Source organism: Thunnus albacares, chromosome 15 (assembly GCF_914725855.1).
Source record: "Thunnus albacares chromosome 15, fThuAlb1.1, whole genome shotgun sequence".
Taxonomy (NCBI): Eukaryota; Metazoa; Chordata; class Actinopteri; order Scombriformes; family Scombridae; genus Thunnus; species Thunnus albacares.
Genome location: NC_058120.1, coordinates 5,480,592 through 5,497,760, shown reverse-complemented (window position 1 = coordinate 5,497,760; position 17,169 = coordinate 5,480,592). Strand labels below are relative to the sequence as shown.

The window sequence follows — 17,169 nt, the reverse complement described above, 5'->3', positions numbered from 1 at the left end:
TTAATAAATAACGATTCAGTAAATTTATGTCTATGTATTTATTTGTTACATTTTGTTTTACAAAGTTAGGAATGCAATGTTTTTGCCTTGCACATAAAAAAAAAAGATCCCAGTCTCTTCCAGTGAGGCATACAGCTTATTAATTAGACACTGGTATCAGATATGTACTCAGTATTGGCTGATACCCAAAGCCCAGGTATCAGTATCAGTATCGGGACTAAAAAAGTCGTATCAGTGCATCCCTAGTTACAACCACTGCTACTAAATCATGAGATGTTTTGTAAAGACATTGAGCTTTTGCATATGATCCTTACTGACATAAATTGCGACAAACGACGTTTTAAACTTTGAATAAGAGACTTTAGTGCAAATGCAAGGTAATATTTTGACCCACCTGTAAATATGCATATTGTGTATATTTTTTTTTACATTTTCAGTCATATTGTCTTTCAGATAGAAGTACTCAGACAATCGTATGTATGATATATATATGTGATGTGATCACCCTGATTAACTCATGACTGTATGATAGTTTACAGTTTTTATTTGAGTGTATACAGAAACTGAAGTGAGTGTTTTAGTGCACCAAATATCTGAGCATGAACGTTGCTTGAGAAATTCATTAGTGTGTGTTGATAGTATGCTGGAATGAAAAATCAATTACTTTGCATGTGTTTGAAGCATGGTTGAGTGTGAAGGGAAATAACTGCGAAATTTATCTATGCCACAACTGAGATCATTGAAGGCACCTCAACTGTATATGCCAAATTGAGAATGTGGAAGATTAAATCAGTTCCTTTTACAAACACTAGATGGGGCTCTTGAAACATCCTGTAAATAGATTCCATAAAGATCCCCTCCAGACATGTATAAATACACATCATTGTTCCAAGCAGAGCAATAATGTGTCTGATATGGTTTTCTGCAAAAAAATAATAAAATTACTTTGTTAAAATGCTTAAAATTACATCTCCTCCTTCTCCTCTATGAATATATAAATATTATTTCAGAAACTGCTGGACACAAGATGTCTCCTACTTCACGTTGAAGTCCATTCTCTGTGTCTGTACACTGGAGGCTTCAAGTTTCCACATCACACTTGTGTAAATTGAATATGTCCCAAGGATTGGCTTCCAAATTATTTTTGATGTCACAGCTCATGCTTGTAGACCCACCACATAAAATTGTATTTTCAGTGAGAAACGTTACACTTTCAATAGATGAAATGTGAAAACAGCCTTCTATCATCAAACTCTGCACATACATCATTCTGTACAGTGAAGCTCAATCGTCCAGCTGTAGAAATAAGAAGAAAAACATTTGAGTGGAGGGGGACTTTAAGTTCAAAGTGCCTGTTTAAGTATCTGAGTGGCTTTTATTTTGTCCCATATGTACAAAACACACAACATCCATAATTCGGCTCTGCACCTAATGTTTTATTTATTAAAAAAATACAAAACTTCAAAAAGTTTCCATAGGAAAGCATTATGAATTTGCAATCCCATCTCTTTCGTATCCATTTCAAATGTATGATTAAACATGGTTTCTTATTAATATCATGAACAGATTTCTGGCTTTCTACAGGTTACAAAACATGAAAATAAAATCAAGTGGAACACCCCACGCCCAGCCCAAAGTGTGGGCTGAGTGTGGGCCCCACTGGGACTCATTGTGGGCATGCAGCATGCCCACAGTATGCCCCTAAGTGGGCATGCTGTGGCCCCACTGGGGCCCACAATGGGCCCACACTTTGGGCTGGGTGTGGGCTGTCCCACTGGGGTACCACCTGGGCCCCATAGTGTGGGACCCACACATGCCCCACATTTCAGGCCAGTAACAGGGCCCACAGTGGGCTGCCCCTGCTTAAATCTATGTTTCAAACACATACATTTATTCACAGCCAGGTTAGAAGAAAAAATTAAGAAAAAATAAAAAATGAAGAAAATATATTGAAAATTGAGTACAAAACTGAGCATATAGGTTAAACACTGAATAAAATGCTAAAACAACTTTCTTTTTTATAAAACAGAACAATGACCACATAGAACCACATTAGAACACAATAAGTACATAATAAATCAATCTCCTCAGGGGCCTCAGTGGTTCTCTGCCATTTATCTTCTGGTCCTTCTGTTCATGGGGAACCACAATGTTAAATACTAGACAAAATAAATAAGAACAAGCAAAAAATTTGAACACAAGGTCCAAAGGTTTTTTTCTGAAGCCTTCATATATAATGGAAAAGTAACACACACAAAGGGTTATAGTGAGGTGCTGATTGCTGGAAGCAGACTCAAGAGCAGGAATAAAGTATTGCACACTCTGGCTCCATATGCATTTCCCTTTTATTTGGATGACATTTTGGCCCTCATGCTTTCTTCAAGATCAGCAATCATAGTAGGACACAGTTACTGGTATGTTATATAGGCCACACCCTAGTAGCACAGCTGATGGTGATTAGATAATCATGTTCCACCATTAGGGTGAGAATATCAATCAAAAGGCCCTCAGCAGATCAAAACTTTCAACAAACAGTGACAGGAACTACAGCCAATCAATTCTCTCTAAATAAAGTGACAAAAACCAATATGTTTCATACCACATATAGAGATTTAAATTTTACATTCCAATGCTTTTGGCTCGGGGGGGGGGGGCTCATGTGGGCTTTCTGTGGGCAAGCCCACAATTGGTTGCCCACAGAAAACCCTGGTTGGGGCCCAAAATTGCAAAACTGCTTTGGGCCCCGAATGGACTTACCCACAGGGGCCCCTATGTGGGCTTTCTGTGGGAAAGTCCAACGGTGGGCTTGCCCACAGAGAGCCCACATAGGGTCCCCAAAGGGCAAAAATGCTGTGGGCCCTGCATAGGCTTACCCACATGGGGCCCATGTGGGATTAGTATGGGTTTGCCCTGCCCACAATGCCCCACAGTAAACCCACACATATCCACAGTGAGCCCGCATGGGCATGTTTGCTGGGTGTGTATGGAAATATACATATTCAACATTTGCATGAGAATGACAACTTCAGCCATTAACAGAACACAAACACATTGATGTCCTATTGCTTCAAGAACAACGGCCAGAAAATACCGAATATGGTGCTATTGACATGTTAAAATCTAGATGATTAACACTTGAGGGGTTCTGTACAGAAGTGGAGATCATGGAAAAAGATAAATATAAAAATAGCAGCCATTGTTGAAGAATTAAATCACTCCTCCAGCTACATCTTTGCAAGTTACTAGCTTAGGCTGTAAATTCAACTGTTAACAAGGCCTTGAGGGGGCAACAGTTCAATAAACTTAAACAAAGATGGTTAGAATTATTATTTTTTTATTTTATCAAATGAATAGCGTATGAGTAACCCGTCACCTCTATTGCTATAGTTTCAAGTGTTGTGAGTCCTATGGCAATGGGAAACCTTCAATGAAGTAGTTTATGGTTTATTTTGCAAAGCAACTGTTTCTCTCCCCACTTTATTCTAGTTCCGCAAATAGGTTCTTCATGAATACAGTTCTTATATTCATTCCCTGTAATTAGGGCAGAACGACTTCAGCAACAATGTCATGTACAGAGCTGCCCTGTAACAGTGTGCCTGGAACCCACAGAGACACTCAGAGTGTGATTCAGCCTCATGTCATTAAGGGTTGATCCCCAGCTTCCATACAGAACACTGAAATTTGTGCAACAACATGCTCCTCTCATTCTCCTGTCAAGTAACCGGCCTTGAAATTTCACGTACATTTGGGGAGAAGAGAAAAAAGAAAGAACCTTCTCCAATAATTAATGGCAAGAGATGCTAGATCTGGGAAACACTGCTGTGATGTACAGAATGTGTTTAAACCACATGGGCCTGGCAGGACTTAGTGGGCATCTCCAAGCTGCTCTCTCGGCCACAGCAGGCTGGCACTTCAAACAGGCAGGACTCTTCCGCAGGAGCTGGCAGGCCCTTGGAACAGATCTGCTGCACATGTTGCCTGCAGAGGAAAATACAGGTAGATTTAGATTCTGTGGGAACACAACACACATTTAAACTGCCCAACAACTGTTGGCTGTACTGCCTTGTTATATTTAGTTTTAGTTTAGTTGACAAAGCATTCATGGGAATGACACGTTTAGCCTAAGAAATAGTACTTGACTAAGGAAAATTACAGGTACCTCTTCAAATTTGAGTTCAGCATCATCTGAACCAGGGAAACAGATTCTCCAATTACAAATACATATTTACTTGGATTCAATTCTTGTTTTCCCGTTGATTCTTAACAAATTACTCCGTTCTTCCTACAAACCTTCCATGGGAATTATTAGAAAATTACAGACCCCTAAAGTAAAATATTACCATTAATTCACTCTGACACAGCCTACAATAGTGCACATTTTCATACACTTGTATTAACATTCAAATTTGCATTAGACTAGCCCAATAATCATGAACATGTTACACGCATTCAATGTCTTTTTCAGAAGTTGAACAGTCTAGTTTCATTTGTTTAACGTATTGTCTGTGCAGTATATTTCTTAATAGACTGGGTACAACTAAGAAGTCAAAAGGTCCATTACACCATATCAAAATATACCATATTTTTCATGATTAAATAATACGTTTTACAATCCTGTCCTCTACTGGCAAGTATAAGCAGTAACATACAAGAAATGACTTATGGGGACCTGAATGGATTCACAAACACAGTACCTGGTATTATAGCAATATTACTCCTGATATATTGATTGATCAAATGACCAAGATTGTATGAAACCTTGTGAAAAAAAAAAACATTAACAAAAAACTCTCTACTTGAATGCACATTATCCTCAGTGAGCGCAGTTTGCAAGGATTATAATGCAGGCTGTGCCACATGTTTTTTTGATAATTTAATATGTAGTCAAATTCAGAAACCTGCCTGGGAGACTGAGACTGAGACTGATAAGGAATGAATCATCTTCTATGAGCAGTTCAAATCACCATGTTGTTTTCATGATGGTCGAGTTCTTTTGAAGATGTGTTAGTTAGAGCGACTGATTTGCATCAGATTATAGAATCTGTCTCACAATGCAAATGATCCTGTCTGACGTCCCACAAGAGGAAATTATATGAGAGTGTTTGTCCAGGAATTGGGTCATGAAGTAGAGAGAGGATCAAATGCTTACATACATGTGTTTTAGCCCTGTGTATCCACAATGTTCTGGTTCAGGTTATTTGTCACTATCATGAGCTTATTTTGCCCATGTTCGGGAGACGATGGCTTTCTGCATGCATATTCTCCAGGGGATATCATCATTGGAGGACTTTTCCCTATTCACTTAAACACTAATAGAACAACAACGCCTGGACCAGTCTCCTGTAGTGAGTAAGTACGACCTCACTGAAATGAACCCTTTTACATGACATTTAACTTAACTTTGTGAGCTCATGAATTTCATAACCTCTATCAATTTTTGCAGCTATGATTTCCGAATGTTCCTACATACTCAAGTGATGATATACGCCATCAGAGAAATAAACCGGTACACACCGGGGGTTCTACCCAACATCACCATTGGATATGACATCTATGACACGTGTGGAGATGTCACCTTGGCCATCAGAGCTACACTCCAGCTGCTGGTGGGCCAGTCAGACCCTCAGAGCTGTTTACTACCTGAAAACATTCAATCTGCTTTACCTGAACCCAAAACAAAGGTGGTGATTGGTGAGAGGAATTCTGAAGTGTCAACAGCTGTTGCACGAGTTGTTTCTCTGGCATCAGTTACCCAGGTTTGTTTTCTCTGTACTTGATACTGTCAGATAAGTTAGAAATGCAAAATGCAAAGTTTGAGGCTACTGATTATAATGAGCTAATGAAGATTGACTGTCTAAATCTAAGATTCTGTAGCTTTACAAATACAATAATAGCAATACATACCATTATTTTGACTTTAAATGCATCACTGTTGCAAACTGCATGCAATTTTGACATGGTTTATTCCTGTTTGCCACAGATTAGTTATGCAGCGACGAGCGAGCTGCTCAGCAAGAAAATGAAGTTTCCCACTTTTCTGAGAACAATATCAAGTGATGAATATCAGACAAAGGCCATTGCTGAGCTGGTGAAGCAGTTTAATTGGAAAACAGTGGCCATTGTAGCAAGTGATGACGAGTATGGGATGTACGGAGGTTATCGACTCAAGGAAAACTTCATCGAAATGAAGGACATCTGCATTGAATTCATTGACACATTGCCTAATTACTTCTCCCAGAACACATCCAAAACCCATAAGAAGTTGGATGAACTGGTGAGCAAAATCAGAAAATCCTCTGCCGAAGCCATCATCATGTTCACCAAGGACGTCAATGTTGATGTCATAATGGAAAAAGCTATTCAATGCAACCTCAACAGAACTTGGATTGCAAGTGATGCATGGTCTACCTCGTCAAAGATCTCTGCAATGCCAGGCATTGAGATGGCTGGGCAGGTTTATGGTTTCATCTCTAAGAGGAATGAGGTGCCTGGTTTTAAGGACTACGTCATGTCAATGTTCAATGGAACCACCAATGACATTCTTGAACATTATCTGACTCACTATTCATGTGCGAATCAGTCTGAGGAGAACAGCGAGAATAACTGCTTGTTAACAAACAGCCAACAAGGGTCAAAGCAATGTCTGGACCCAAACTGCTTGCCCCATTACATCGACCACGATGAATCATACAATATCTACTTAGCCGTCCAAGTCATTGTTGAAGGTCTCAGACGCTTGCTGAAGTGCGACAACCAACAGTGTCAACAAAGTGCCAAATTTACAGCCTTGGAGGTATAGTACAATTATCTTTCTGACATATTTTGCATTGCTATCATATATCTTAAAAGCAATAGTGTGAAAGTTTTGGGAAATACTTTCTTACAGAGGTAGATGAGAAGATCAAAAACACTCCTATGATTTTCCAGTAAATATAAGCTTACAGCTAACAGCTTTGTTTAGTGTAAAGACTAGAAACTGGGAAATAGTGTATGGGAGATTTAAAATGTCTAAATAAAAACAAATCAATCAAGGAGATGAAGTGAAATAAAATACACATTGGTGTATGTATTTCCATTTTATGGAGATAAAAAGTTTTTTAATCCATTCAAAAACAAAGTGTGAAAATTATAACTTCTCATGCATTGACAGTGTATTTCCCAAAATGTGTTACTACTCCTTTAAACAAACAAATATTACAATGTCTTTTTTGTATTTGACAAAATATACCTATAATATTCTAACACACTGCAAAGTTTCTAACTTTATTGGAAGTCTTCTCTCTAAAATATAAGATAGTTCCCCCTTTATGGACTACAGCTGTTGTCATTTAAGTTGTATTAGAAGCGGAAATGTCTTGATTTTCCCAGACAACAGTGTAGTTTTGTTTATGTTTGTCTTCACAGCTTCTCACAGAAATCAGGAAAGTCAACTTCACTGTGAACACCACGCATATATTCTTTGACCCCAATGGAGACCCCAGATTTGGATATGATATTGTATATTGGAACATGACTGAATCCACACGGCGCACACACATAAAAACCATTGGAGAGTACTGGCCAGATGGAAAAATTCAAGTCCCAGATGATCTTGTTGAAAAAATGAGCAAAGTAACGGTGAGGTCAAGATTTAATTACATATTTATTCCCCTAAATAATGCATGAGTACTGATTCTGTTTTGTCCTTAAAGGTTAGTGCTTACAACTGCTCTAAAACGTGTGAACCGGGACAAGAGTTGAAAAGGCAAAATGACCAGTGCTGTTATCAGTGTGTTCAATGTGCAAATGGAGACTTTTCCTTGGGAGGCCGTGAGTATCATATTAATAATCTCAAACAACATAACGATGTCTGCAGATGATTGAACTGTTTTCTTCCCATATGAAATATCCACCACCTAAAAATAGTAAAAGTCTCAATCCATCTCCCTGTGATGTGGATAATTTTGCAAAATTGAACATTTGAATAAATGTTTGTTTTAAAATAAAATAAAACAAGTAGATTTATTAATGTTTCACAGTTTAAATTCATTCTTTACAGTATTTATATAAGTTATATACAGTAATTGTTGAAATCTACTTGTTTCATTTTATTTGAAAACAAACATTTATTCAAACATTCAATTTTGCAAAAATGTTCACATCACAGGGACCTCCCCTTGCTCCCCCCAAAAAATTCAGACCAGCAAAAAATCTATAACCCTCCCAATTTTCTAACTCACCTCCCCCGTTAATAATTTTTGTACAGTCCCTAACTAATGTGAGGATGTGTATTTGATTCACCACCAGCATGTGTTTTAACCAGACCTAGTCTCCCTTACTATTGAAGTTCTAAACCACAATAGAAATGCTGTTTACTCCCTAAAATATTTAAAATCACAATCCAGACTGCTGATTCATTACATTACTGTATAATTCTCAAAGAAAGTTTACATAATAAACATTTTGAAAAATTAAAACTCTCTTATATATGAGTTGTACACCAAATATGATGTTCAGATTAAATTATCATTGTTGTCTGGCCTGTTTCAATAAATGTTCAAAGACAGGTCTGCATTCATTTGAAAATTTTGCATAACTGTGCTGTCACACTGCTATATGTGATGTTAATCAAATGTTGTCGTTCAGTACTTCCTCATTTATGTAAAACAAAAGAATCAACAATTCAGAAGTCTTACATAATCCTTTTCAATTTGAATTCATCCTTCAATTTACACAAAATTATTCTGCAGTGAAATTGCATTTCTTTGTTTGCTCCCACAGGTGAGGAATGTAAACGCTGCAGGAAGAATCAGTACTCATCTCCAAAAAATAATGAGTGTTTCAATAAAACTGTTGAATTTTTAGATTGGTCAGATACCTTCATTATATTTTTGAGTTCATTTGAAGTCTTGGGGATCATCATTACCATTGTGTTTGCTATTTTGTTTACAGTCTATTGTAGTACTCCCATTGTAAAGGCGGTTGGAGGTTACTTGTGTTTCTTGGAGCTTTTTTCCTTGCTGGCCTGCTTCTGCCTTACATTTAACTTCATAGGGAAACCCACTAAGGCTTCCTGCATGTTAGGCCTGCCTTTCTTCGGCATAGCCTTTTCCCTCTGCATCTCCTGCATTCTGGCCAACCTGCTCCAAATCCTAGTAGGCTTCAACTTTGACCTGAAGATAGGGTCCTGGCTGAAGAAGCTCAATCAGCCGCTGGCTGTGGTGGTTATCGTCTCAGGGATCCAGTTGGCACTGTGTGTGCCATGGCTGTACTTTCACCCCCCAATTCCAGGAAATCAAACATTGAGCAAGAGCATCCTGCTGCAGTGTCAGAAAGGCTCCACTGGGTTCTTTGTAGCCATGTTAGGCTACAACGCTCTCTTGGCCGTCATCTGTTTCCTGTTTGCATTCAAAGGAAAGCAGTTGCCAGATTTGTATAAAAATGCAAGTTTAATCACCATCAGTATGCTGCTGTTTTTAGTCATTTGGATCATCTTCATCCCTATTTATCTCAATTTGATTGGGAAATACAAACAAGCAATTGAAAGCGCTGCCATTCTCATTTCAAGCTACAGCATCCTCGGCTGTCACTTGGCCCCCAAGTGTTACATTATGGTGTTCAAGAAGGAGATTAATAATCAGAACGCTATTACTGAGTACATAAGGAAGCATTATGAGCAGAAAGGCATTACTGTGGTGAAATCCTAATCTCATATGCAAATCCATAAATTCTTTGCAGGTGCAGGTGTTAACTCATGACTAAATGACATTACTGAATGATAGTTTACAGTTTTTATTTAAGTGTAAAAACAAACTGAAGTGAGAGATGTTTCGCTTAAAAAAAGTAGGTACATTTACAGAAATGTATTGTTAGCTGAGTTAGCTTGTTTTTTCTCTTGAACATGCAGTTTTGTCTTTCATTTGTTTACTGTTCCTGCCACTTTACGCTTCATCACTTCATTTTGTACTGTGATTGTTTATTGGGTTCAAGTACTATTTTGTAAAGAAAGATTTGAAATGTTTCATCATAATGTGTACTGTAATTAACTATGCGTTAAGTCTCTTACCCTTAAGGTTAATTGTTGGTAACAGTTATAATTAAAAAAAAAACTTTGTTGTGAAATTCTTCTTAATGGAAACTGTGAAATTTTGGATTTTGGATGAATCTTTCAGGTTAGGCATGTTTCACAATCCAGTTTTTGCCTTGTGTAAAATCCATAAAGGTCAGAGGTGACTTGCAAAAGGTGTTTTATTGCACCAAATGTCTGAGCATGAACGTTGCTTGAGAAATTCATGAGTGTATGTTGATAGTATGCTGGAATGAAAAATCAATTACTTTGCATGTGTTTGAAGCAGGGTTGAGTGTGAAGGGAAATAACTGTGAAATTTATCTATGCCACAACTGAGATCATTGAAGGCACCTCAACTGTATATGCCAAATTGAGAATGTGGCAGATTAAATCAGTTCCTTTTACAAACACTAGATGGGGCTCTTGAAACATCCTGTAAATAGATTCCATAAAGATCCCCTTAAGACATGTATAAATACACATCATTGTTCCAAGCAGAGCAATAATGTGTCTGATATGGTTTTCTGTAAAAAAAATATTAAAAGAACTTTGTTAAAATGCTTAAAATTACATCTCCTCCTTCTCCTCTATGAATATATAAATATTATTTCAGAAACTGCTGGACACAAGATGTCTCCTACTTCACGGTGAAGTCCATTCTCTGTGTCTGTACACTGGAGGCTTCAAGTTTCCACATCACACTTGTGTAAATTGAATATGTCCCAAGGATTGGCTTCCAAATTATTTTTGATGTCACAGATCATGCTTGTAGACCCACCACATAAAATAGGATTTTCAAGGGCTCAGAGAAACTTTCTACTTTCAATAGATGAAAAACAGCCTTCTATCATCAAACTCTGCACATACATCATTCTGTACTTTGAAGCTCAATCGTCCAGCTGTAGAAATAAGAAGAAAAACATTTGAGTGGAGGGGGACTTTAAGTTCAAAGTGCCTGTTTAAGTATCTGAGTGGCTTTTATTTTGTCCCATATGTACAAAACACACAACATCCATAATTCGGCTCTGCACCTAACGTTTTATTTATTAAAAAAATACAAAACTTCAAAAAGTTTCCATAGGAAAGCATTATGAATTTGCAATCCCGTCTCTTTCGTATCCATTTCAAATGTATGATTAAACATGGTTTCTTATTAATATCATGAACAGATTTCTGGCTTTCTACAGGTTACAAAACATGAAAATAAAATAACATAAGGAGGAGAAGAGGAGAGGTGCAGTCTGCTTCTTGAGTCCCTGTGGATAAGTGTTAATCTTGAAGATTTGTTTGGGATGTGGCGGCACCTGTAGTGTCTAGTGACAGGGACAAATAGGAGGATAACATGCTTGACATAGGGAGCTAAAATGCCTAATGTTTGGATCCATGTTGCTGTCTGACAAGTTGTTTCACATGATAAAGCCATTTCAGTACAGGGTAATACTCCATGTGATGTTTTTACATGCAGTGTGATGCATGCATATTATTTAATGCAAGTTTCTGTGTGTGGAACTATACATATTCAACTTCTGCATGGGAATGACAACTTCAGTCATTAACAGAACAGAAACACATTGATGTCCTATTGCTTCAAGAACAACAGTCGGGAAATATTGAATATGGTGCTTATTGATATGTTAAAATCTAGATGATTAACACTTGAGGGGTTCTGTACAGAAGTGGAGATCATGGAAAAAGATAAATATAAAAATAGCAGCCATTGTTGAGGAATTAAATCACTCCTCCAACCACATCTTTGCGAGTTACTAGCTGAGGCTGTAAATTCAGCTGTTAACAAGGCTTTGAGGGGGCAACAGTTCAATAAACTTACACTACGAAGGTTAGAATTATTTTGTTATTTTATTAAATTAATAGCGTATGAGTTACTCGTCACCTCTTGGACTATTGCTACAGTTTCAAGTGTTGTGAGTCCTATGGCGATGGGAAACCTTCAGTGAAGTAGTTTATGGTTTATTTTGCAAAGCAACTGTTTCTCTCCCCACTTTATTCTAGTTCCGCAAATAGGTTCTTCATGAATACAGTTCTTATATTCATTCCCTGTAATTAGGGCAGAACGACTTCAGCAACAATTTCATGTACAGAGCTGCCCTGTAACAGTGTGCCTGGAACCCACAGAGACACTCAGAGTGTGATTCAGCCTCATGTCATTAAGGGTTGATCCCCAGCTTCCATACAGAACACTGAAATGTGTGCAACAACATGCTCCTCTCATTCTCCTGTCAAGTAACTGGCCTTGAAATTTCACGTACATTTGAGGAGAAGAGAAAAAAGAAAGAACCTTCTCCAATAATTAATGGCAAGAGATGCTAGATCTGGGAAACACTGCTGTGATGTACAAAATGTGTTTAAACCACATGGGCCTGGCAGGGCTTAGTGGGCATCTCCAAGCTGCTCTCTCTGCCACAGCAGGCTGGCACTTCAAACAGGCAGGACTCCTCCGCAGGAGCTGGCAGGCCCTTGGAACAGATCTGCTGCACATGTTGCCTGCAGAGGAAAATACAGGTAGATTTAGATTCTGTGGCAACACAACACACATTTAAACTGCCCAACAATGTTTCTGTGACATGTACTCACCAGGCAGGGCGGGACATGACGTAGTGAATGTCAGGTCTCTGGAAGCCGTTGAAGGTGGAGGCGGCAGCCACAGTGTAGGCGCCCATGTTCTCGAAAACCAGCCAGTCGCCCACCTGCATGTCTGGCAGGTTACATTGCTCCACAATACGATCAAGGCCATCACATGTTGGGCCCCAAATACTGCAGGGGTACATGACCTCATCTGACTTTGGCTTCTTTTGGTAGGAAAAGGAGAGGGGAACACAAGAGGTTAAACATTAGCTTTGCTACAACTTTTCTTAACCCATGAGATGAGAAACATGGTTGCCATTTCAGTCCTTGAATTTAGCATACCTTATGCAATGTTGGCAGACAGTGAGCATGGTCATAAAGTATACAGTTGAAGGATCCGTACACTCCATCGTTGACATAGTACATCAGGGTCCTGTCATTGGTCCCTTCGTCTTCCTCTGTGACAAAAGCATAAATCATCCATTTTACTACTGAGAATTACCAATGACAAACCTGTGTTTAGAATAAATATCTTCAAAATAATGCCAAGTTTTTCTAAATCAAGGATTTTACCATCAGAGGCTGATTCCTCATCCATGATGACCTTCTTGGCAATGATGTTGACCACCAGTGTGTAAGCAGAGGCCACATAAAAGCGCCCTGGCTCAGCAATGATCTTCACACCACAGTCAGCAGGGAAATACTTGTCCAGGGCCGGGTTAATCACGGCTGTGATCTAACATGAAAAAAAACAAGTGTTCACATGACATGAATATAAAAAACACAAAGTTGTTGGCTGTACTGCCTTGTTATATTTACTTTTAGTTTAGTTGACAAAGCATTCATGGGAATGACATGTTTAGCCTAAGAAATACTACTTGACTAAGGAAAATTAAAAGTACCTCTTCAAATTTGAGTTCAGCATCATCTGAACCAGGGAAACCACCTCCGATGTCCAACAGGTTCATGTTGAAGCCCAGCTCATCCTAAGGGATGGGGGGGGGGGGGAGTCATAAAAGTTTACTTTTCTGGTTGAAAACCCACACAAATCGCAGTTGCATGTGTATTTAAGTCAAAACTCACCCCCATATCGAAGACGCAGCGGGCATCAGTGATGGCCTGTGTGTAGGTCTCTGGGTCAGTGCAGCCGCTGCCAACATGGAAGCTAACACCAATCACATCCAGCCCCAGTTCCTTGGCCCGCTCAAGGAGGCCCCGACAAGCTTTGAGTGGGGCCCCAAACTTCACACTCAGGCGACACACTGCCTTTGAGTCATCCGTGGCAATACGCAACACCAACCTGGGAACAAAGAAACAACTGTGTAAGTGGAAAGGACAAAAGTGGAGATATGGCAGATGGGTAAGAACACTGCTAACACCCTCATATTATGGATGGTAATGACTAGCTTGATGTAAAGAGCCTTACTTGGCATTGTCATGACAACGGGCCACTTTCATCAGTTCCACCTCGCTATCAAAGGTCATCATCTGGACCCCATGAGCAGACGCATACTTGATCTGAGAAACCTGCTTGCAGGGGTTGGCATAGATGATTCTGCTTGGATCCACTCCCAGAGACTGAACCAGCTGAATCTCCGTCTAGAGGGGGGACAATGACAACAGTCAGCCAAAAAAAAAGTGCTAATTTAAAATGCCATTTCAGCACTTGACCAACAGAGCTTTGTTTGTTTTATTCAGAGAACCTGTAGCGCTCTGGGAATGTCCCCAACACGCACCTTGCTTGCACAGTCAAAGCCAGTTCCCAGGGATGCCAGAGTCATAACTACAGCCCGGCTGTCGTTGCATTTGACAGCGTAGAAAGGAGCGACGCGGGGCAGGGCCCTCACCCAGCGCAGGTGTTTCTTTAACACATCGCCCAAGTCACAGACATAGAAGGCATCTCTGTCATCCTGTAATGGAGTGGATGAAAAGAGGGACACATTTTTAAAAAGGCTGTCCTGCAATAAAAACATAATCCTTCAAAATAGAATACTACAGGATATGCTTCAAACAACTATACTACACATGCAATATCAGGAAAGTGACAATAATTTGCACCAACAAGAACTTCAAGAGTTACTACAGAGTGTAGGATTTCAGTTTAACAGTTTGCTTTTAGTTTTAACATTAACATTGTTCTTAAATCATCATTTTCAGTCACTGTTCTTAGTTGTGGCTTGTAGTCTTTGTTGTCTCAATTACTGTTTGTAGTGGTTGTTTGTCTATGTCTGTTTTATTGTTGTCTCTATACCTGTATTAGTGTTGTATTGTGTGTTTTATCCCTTAAAAGCCTAACCAGGCACAAGGACTGCAAATTAGCTATGGCTAGAAGTCATGTATACATTGCATTGGTTGCATTTTATTTAAATGTTACAATGCCTACATGTATCGTCCCTGTCAAATAAATAAATTCATCATCTAACAAATAAAGCCAGCTGTGTCTCCCCCAAGCAATGTCAACACAGGACACTTACCGTCATGGATGACTCATTGATGGTCTGTTCAACAATATCCCGGGCAGAGAAACCCTCCTCCAGGAAAGAGAAATCAAACTCGGTGGGAGTGTTCATGGTCACAAGATTGATTGGTCACTAGGAAACTGGAAGAGGGAGTGGGGGTAACTTGAGATTACATTCAGCTTTTAGAACAATGTGTCTCATGTGTTCTTGATTACTAAAGTTCATTTTATTCCCTACTCATGGGAAAGTCTCAAACAGTGTGAGTAATTCTCAAGGCATGGCACATTACTGAATGACATTTTGTTACAGTATTATCTGTATAAGATGACAGTACAGTACTGAATCAAGAAGTAAAAAAAAAACAGAGTCAAACACTTACTTGGATACGAAAGAGATGGAATTTGGTGTTGCTGTTTCTCAGGTGCAGAGAAGCCAAGGTGGCTCACCAGTGAAGTTAAACCCCTTCAGATAAGACTCAAGGCCAGGGCCTGCTGAGTAGCCAGAGTGCGTTCTCCTAGAGTGGTGATTCTGTAAACAAGAGTGGTTAACAGTGATCAAATAAAGCAGCATTTCGTGAAGGGGAACAAAACAAATTTCAGAAAAAAAAAATTTAAATTAAAAACTCAGTATCAAAACGCTCAGTACTAGTTATGGGCTCAACTTTAGTGAGTTTAAAGTATACATTCTGAATAAAAATTGTAATATAAAATTTATTAAATTTCTGAACTATTATGAATTCTGGAATATTTTATATTTAAACAAAGTTACAGATGTTTCTACTAAATCTATAATAAGTAACTTATGGCAGGTCAATAAAGCTGTAGTTCTCCAGGCTTTCATAGCGCTCCATTTTATAACTGTGTCATGACAACCTGACACCATCTGCACACAAAAAAAAAAATCCATTCAAAGACTCAATTCTTTAAGCCCCGCCCATGTAAGCTTTAATCCAATTACAAAGAAGATCCGCCTTTAACTTTAAAGAATGGCGTGAAGACGAACCAATCAGGGGCTAACAACTGACGCCAACGTCGGTGTGCCGGTTCCGCGTAGAGCTCTTCATGCCATGAGGCGATTTAGCATTTGAAGTTACTACTACCGTGGTTTAACTAAGTTACCCAAGTCACCATAGCCAATTTAAAAACTTGATAAGTATCACGTCAACAAACTGAAGTCTATAGCCCCGAAAAGTTACAATCACAGGCTAACGTTATGCAGTCAGTTTGCTAGGTTCGTCTAAGATAATAGGTAACGTTAACTTGGCTAACTTCGCCACACCGGCCACGTCGTAATGTTAGGCAACACTGAAGAGCGTTTCAATTCTGAAATAAAATTACGTTTCGGTGAAATAGCAAGATTACCTTACTCAAGTCTATTTTCCATTGTTCTTTTCAAGCCGCCATAACCAAACCAAACCAAACCAGCCCGCTAGCTAACGTTGGTTGACACGCAAAATGCGTGGTTCTTAGTAACAAGACATCGAAAAGTTCTTACCTTAAAAAGCATTTACAAAGAGTTTGTCCATTAGACCCGAGTGCTGGGATAAAAAAAAAGCAGTTCCCTTTCAAAATGAAGTCCACTGCTGAAGGCACCGCCTCACTACAAGGACTGCAATTGAGTGGAGGCAGATAACGGCGCCCCAGAGTATTTATAGACGGCTCGTTACTACGGCAACGCAGCCAGCTGAAACCGGCCTCCCATCCACGTATGAACCGGTTTGGGCTTGTCACTTCATCCACATGGTGGTAAAGACAGACAGGGACAACTAGCATTACCACAGAGCATTATCAAAGGTAACAGTAAACAGCCAGTTTAAACCGGTTTCTCATCTAAATGTTAAATAACTTTATGCCTGTCACTGCATTGTGGTAAAGACAAGACAGACAGAGCCCACAATGAACCACAAGCTCACACAGAACTACTCTAGTCATAGTTTGTGCCTTTTCATGTAAAAACGTGACTTGTATTGTCTCTTTTGTCAGTTTTTCTGACCTTACTGAAAAAGTTAATACAGATTTGAACCTTTGAAATGTCTCTTTTATGTAAATTTGAAAATTTTCTCCAGTTGAAGTGTTGAAA

At 39.1% G+C, this 17,169-nt stretch overlaps 2 protein-coding genes across 3 annotated transcripts; one reads left to right on the top strand and one right to left on the bottom strand.

Moving 5' to 3' along the window:
• Positions 1-3,428: 3,428 nt before the first annotated feature.
• On the bottom strand, positions 3,429-16,713 carry odc1 (ornithine decarboxylase 1). 2 transcript variants are annotated; one of them, XM_044375344.1, is made up of 11 exons: positions 16,585-16,713; positions 15,470-15,618; positions 15,106-15,230; positions 14,368-14,541; positions 14,058-14,230; positions 13,715-13,931; positions 13,534-13,617; positions 13,205-13,367; positions 12,974-13,089; positions 12,641-12,855; positions 3,429-3,978 (listed from the first exon to the last, which is right to left on the bottom strand). In XM_044375344.1, exons 3-11 carry the CDS (start codon positions 15,199-15,201, stop codon positions 3,840-3,842), a joined length of 1,377 nt encoding a protein of 458 aa, XP_044231279.1. In that variant the 5' UTR covers positions 15,202-15,230; positions 15,470-15,618; positions 16,585-16,713; the 3' UTR covers positions 3,429-3,839. The 2 variants fall into 2 exon arrangements, with proteins under 2 accessions (XP_044231279.1, XP_044231278.1); XM_044375343.1 differs by lacking the exon at positions 3,429-3,978 and adding an exon at positions 11,067-12,550 and having other exon boundaries at positions 16,585-16,712.
• Positions 4,738-9,798, top strand: LOC122997999 (G-protein coupled receptor family C group 6 member A-like). Its single transcript, XM_044374458.1, has 7 exons — positions 4,738-4,749; positions 5,165-5,349; positions 5,444-5,756; positions 5,981-6,793; positions 7,405-7,617; positions 7,692-7,809; positions 8,761-9,798. The coding sequence occupies exons 1-7, from the start codon at positions 4,738-4,740 to the stop codon at positions 9,684-9,686; spliced, it is 2,580 nt and encodes an 859-aa protein (XP_044230393.1). The 3' UTR covers positions 9,687-9,798.
• Positions 16,714-17,169: the final 456 nt, after the last annotated feature.